Source organism: Orycteropus afer, unplaced genomic scaffold (genome assembly GCF_000298275.1).
Source record: "Orycteropus afer afer isolate SDZICR_OR568_19922 unplaced genomic scaffold, OryAfe1.0 scaffold00018, whole genome shotgun sequence".
Lineage (NCBI taxonomy): Eukaryota > Metazoa > Chordata > Mammalia > Tubulidentata > Orycteropodidae > Orycteropus > Orycteropus afer.
This window is the reverse complement of record NW_006921605.1, coordinates 5,912,285-5,917,552: the sequence shown is the minus strand read 5'-3', so window position 1 is coordinate 5,917,552 and position 5,268 is coordinate 5,912,285. Positions and strand designations below refer to the sequence as shown.

Sequence of the window (5,268 nt, the reverse complement as noted above, 5' to 3'; positions counted from 1 at the left end):
GAGGTCTGAACATCTGCTCTGCGACTGTGGTTGGGTGGAGTTAGGCGTAAGCTTTTTGGGCCTCACGGTCTTCATTTTTGGAAAAGAAAAGCGGTGCCAATCTGGACGAGGGCCAGGGCGTTTAGAACCTGGAAGTGTGCAGCGCTGGAGTGACAATGGCAGGTCGTGAGGGCGCCAAAGCCCTATGGCAATGACCGCTGCGCGTGATAAACTACAGACGGTGTCGACACTTACAAATCCGTTTTGTTTCTGATTTGCCAGCCCCGCTCTGCCCAGGCAGCCCAGGGTGTAACCCTGTCACTTCCGCCGCTCTCTTCCACCCTCCTTCTCACACTATCTCTTGCTTCCCCAAGTCTTCCTTTTTCCACTGTCACTATCCTAGGCCAGGTCCTCGGGGTCCCCCTCAGACAGTGCTGGCCCACCTCCTCTTTCCATTCCAGCAGGAGAAACTGCACGTGAAACATGCCTATCCGCCACCCGGACTGCCCTCACACCTCCCTCCAATCCAGCCTGTTGAGGTCACAGCCTAATTGTCTTAAAACACCACTTTCCTGAGGCCACCACCCTGCTTAAAAGCCTTCAACAGCACCCTACTGCCCTGCTCATCCTAAACGCCCTTCCAGGCACCCCAGGTCAGGCTTTGGTTTTGGGAAGCCCATCCTCCGGGCTTGGCAAGGCTCACACCCTCCTCTGAGGTCGGCTTCCCGGCTTGGGCTGCTCTGCACACCAGCGCCTGTCCCTCACCTTCCATGTTCCCTTTGAAGCCTTCACCAGACACGAAACCCTTTCCTCCCAGGGCCTGTCTCCTGCCGGCACTCACGCTCTGGCACGCGTCTGGGGCTCAGTCAGGTCAGCAGCAGCGTAGGGCGTCCGAGCCGGCCCCTCCGCTCCTTCAACCGTGTCTTGGGCACATTTCCTAACTGCAGTCACTTTAGATGGTTAAAACCCAGTCTACAGAAAATCATCAGAAAGACACACACACACACACACGCACACACACGTAACTCATTTTAATCTGCCTTAAAGCTCCAGGCTTCCCAGCTGACTCAGTGCTCTCCTCCCATGCCTCCTCAGCCAGGCCCCAGGCAGGACTCTGAATGCGAGGACCGTGCGCTGGGGCTGGGGGCTTGGGGGAGCTGGAAGGAGGGGTCCTGAGAAGCATGGCCTGGCACCAAGACAAGGTCTCCTCCCTTTGCAAAGTCTGGCTCTTCCGGTATTCTTAAGTGACCTCCCGTCTGGGAAGGGGTAGGGGGGTGTCTCTGCTCACACTGATGTTCACTCGGCCCCTGTGTCCTGCTGGGGACCACTAGGACATGGCTGTCGGCACCATCAGTAAGTGTGGTTTCAGTGGGGGGCGGGGCTCACCCCTCCAGGTGGTCCTTCCTGGACCATGTCTCCTGCTGCCCCCTCCCCCCACATCAGTCAATGTCCCCACTTTTCTGGATGGGTGCACCTTCACTTGGTCCCAGCACCTAGCTGGGCCTTGGGCTCAGGCCCCTCCACGGGACCCCAGGAAGTGAGAGCCTCTCTCTCATAGGCTCCTGGGCCGTGACGATGTGGGAAAGGGCAGACCCCATCTTCTACCAGACGCATCACGTGGCACTGTGAGGTATGCCCATAGTGGCCCACTGCCTTCAGAAATGTCTAGACCAGAAACAGGTGCCAGTCTGTTTACCTCCACCCGTAACTCCAGGGCATAGGCCTCGCTGGGGAGGGAGTGGCAGGCGGGCCACGGAGTGCTTCTCCCACAGCCGGCGCCCGCCCCACGGGGCTCTTGGGGACACTGTACTCCTCCGGCTTCTCTCCTTGTTTGACTTAAACTGGAGTGAATGGGATTTCTGCCAGTTGCAATCAAGAGTTCTAACAAATTCACACCAGACACAAAAATAAAATTCATGTAGATTAAATATTTGGGCTTAAAGAACAAAACTATGCAAATATTATAGAAGACAATTTGTATAATTTTGAGACGGGATGTTGTTGTGTCTGCCGCTGAGTCAATTCTGATCACAGCGCCCCTAGAGGACAGAGTCAAACTGCCCCCATAGGGTTTTCAAGGCGGTCAGTCTTCACATAAGCTAACTGCCTCTTTCTCCCACCGAGCGGCTGGTGGGTTTGAACCGATGACCTCTTAGTTAGCACCTGTGTGCTTAACATTTGTGCCACTGAGCTTCTTTGGGAAGGGACAGCCTTCCTAAAAATTGTTATAAAGGAAAATATAGAAAAATTGTCTGGTAGCGTAGTGCCTAAGGCACTTGACTGCTAACCAGAAGACTGGCGGTTCAAACCCACCAGCCACCCCTTGGAAGGTAGATGGGGCAATCTACTTCCATAGTGATACTGTCTTGGAAACCCAAGGAGGGGTCGCTATGAGTTGGGTCCGACTTGGCGGCACATAACAACAATAACAACAACAACAACAACATAGAAATTACCTCTTTATGACAAGATACCATAAACAAAGTAAAAAAAATAGACTGGAGAAAATATTTGAAATTTTGTAATATATATCATACACTCAAAAAAAAAAAAAAAAAAACCAAACTCACTGCCATGGACTCGGATCGTACTCACAGCGACCCCTCCTTGGGTTTCCGAGGTGGTATCACTGTGGGAGTAAATTGCCTAACCTTCCTGCCAGGGAGGACTAATATCCCTAATATTAAAAATAAATTCCCACACATCAGATAAATGTAATAGTTTAAAAGAGCCAAAGATACAAACAGGTCATTCATATTAAAAATACTTAATGAACTTGAGAAGATTCCCCAGTTCACCAGTGGCCTGAGAAATGCAAATTAAAAAGAGGAACACACTTCCAGTAAAGCTCAGAAACATGGACGACATTCCTTCTTGGCACAGGAGGGGAGAGAGTTAACGGTCACACCTGTTGCTATAGGCCTTTCGGAGGACAACTGGATGGATGGTCGCCATCAACATGCAATGTGAACAGACCCATTGTCTCGGCAATTTCACTTCTGGACACCTACCCTACGGAAACCCTCACGGTGCACAAGGTGATGTGAAGAACCAGTGGCCACCCAGGGCTGATCAATAGGGCTTGCTTAAATACAGGAAACCCACTCTAAAGCATACTACGCAGCCGTTAAAAAGAGGGGTAAGTCTATGGCCCAGCATGGAAAGATGTCCATGATATAAAACCAAAACCAGCAAACCCACTGCCATCGGGTTGATTCCAACTCACAGCAACCCTCCAGAGCAGAGCAGAAGCACTCGACAGGGCTTCCAAGGCTGCAAATCTTTCCAGAGGCACACTGCCTCACCTTTCTCTTGCAGGACAGCTGGTGGGTTTGAACTGCTGACCTTTTGGTTAGCAGCCGAATGCTTTAACCACTATGCCATCAAAGCTGTCCAGGATATAAAAAACCAAACTCTGCCATCGAGGTGATTCCAACTCATAGTGATCCCTCCTTGGGTTTCAAGGCGGTATCTCTATGGAATAGATTGCCCAGTCTTCCTTCCGAGGAGTAGCTGGTGGGTTTGAACCGCCAGCCTTCTGGTTAGCAGTCACATGCCTTAGGCACTATGCCACCAGAGGAAAGTCAGCCCATGGAACAGTAGAACTCAATCCTGTTGAGCACTTTGTTCTGTAGGGTTGCTATGACACACACGTTGTAAGGGCTTGTGTAGCATAAAGGCAGTGGACACAGATTCTGGGTTCAAATGGCTGGGTTTGAGTCCTGGCCCTGCCACTGGCTCGGGATGTGACCTTGGGTGACTGACTTACGCTCTCTGTGTCACAGTGCCCCATAACAATGAGAGTTAAATGAATTAAGTACACAGGGTGTTTACTAGAGTGTCTGGCACACGGTGTGTGCCACAGAAGTGTCAGCACAATGGGGACACAGGATGATGGGACAATGAAGCCCTGACGGGGGCACTGAGGAGACGATCGCTTCTCGCTTCATCATTCCACTATATGGGAGCATATATTACTTCCAAGTTTCAAGAACAGTGGAAGAAAGTCAAAAGAAACAAACTGAGGAAAGAGAAGGGTCCTTTCTTGCTGGGGATGTGTTTATTTGGTAAGTGGTTCAGAAGGCCCTTTGAAGATTTCACCGGGGCCCAGGATTTAAGCTGCTCCCTGAAGGGGAGTGTGCTCATATCACTGACAAACTTTTGGGGGTGAGTGTGACTTTGACATGAATGGAACACACAGGGTATGTCTTCCCTTCCCTGTAAGGTAGAGGGCATGGCATGTGAGAACTAGCCCCACAGTCTTATTACTCACGGTCCCAGAGGGGCAAACTGCTAGTTCCTCCCCAGGCCCTCTCAGACCCCGCCTCCGTTTCTACTCTTCCCAAGCCTGACGGTCTCTGGGCACCCGGCTTCCTCTACTTCTCTTTCACCCAAGTCTACTTTTGGTCTCCCTTCCCAGTGGCTCCTGACCACATTCCTGACCCCTGGCATCCCCACATGGACAGAGTTCCCCCTGGCCACAGTTTGCCCTAGTGAAGTAGGAGGAACTTGGAAGGGTGCAGAGCATACCTGGAAGGCTTTCTGTCAGGTTCCTTAACGAAGGAGGGCAGAGTGAAGAGGAAGAAGACCAGCAGGGCCAAAAGCAAGGGCCACTGGACAGCCTGGCCCAGGCGGCCGAGTCTCCGCGGGCAGCCCCTCATGGCGGTGGGTTGGGCCCTTCAGGAAATTTCTGTATGTCCTGGGGCTCTGATGTAGACAGCAGAGAGCTCTCCCGGCAGGTTCCCAGCCAGAGTGCACACCCTCCGTCCCAACAGGGAGCCACTCTGCTAACGCTGATCTATCAGTCCTGTCAGGGAGGGAAGGGCCCGCCTTCACTACTTATGAAGGCTTACAGGCTGGCGTGGCTTGAAGGAAGAGAAACTTCTTTTGTTCAAACAAGTTCACTTCCTTTTCTTTGTCTTGGAAGCCAGTTTCTGAAGGTAGAGCTTGATGAAAAACATACACACATTACATGAAAGCACACTTCCCTCAGGTTCCAAACCCCCGGGGACCCTGGGCAGGGGCACGGTCTGACACAGCCCCCATGCTCGGCGTGGACCCCGGGCAGGGGCATGGTCTGGCACAGCCTCGGTGTGGACCCCGGGCAGGGGCACGGTCTGGCACTGCCCCCATGCTCGGCATGGACCCTGGGTGGGGGCACGGTGTGGCACTGCCCCCGTGCTTGGCGTGGACCCCGGGCGGGGGCCCGGTGTGGCACAGCCCCCATGCTCGGTGTGAGTTTTGGAAGAAGACTACAGGGAGCTCATTTGGGTTTGAGACTCCCAGGAG

The 5,268-nt window shown here is 52.8% G+C and overlaps 1 protein-coding gene across 1 annotated transcript in view; it reads right to left on the bottom strand.

Annotated features, from left to right (window-relative positions):
- ST6GALNAC1 (ST6 N-acetylgalactosaminide alpha-2,6-sialyltransferase 1) overlaps positions 1–4,640 on the bottom strand; it is a 23,031-nt gene extending 18,391 nt beyond the window's left edge. The window contains exon 1 of the mRNA XM_007959850.1: positions 4,510–4,640. Coding sequence (XP_007958041.1) covers positions 4,510–4,640 — 131 coding nt within the window. The remainder of the gene's footprint in view (positions 1–4,509) is intronic.
- Positions 4,641–5,268: the final 628 nt, after the last annotated feature.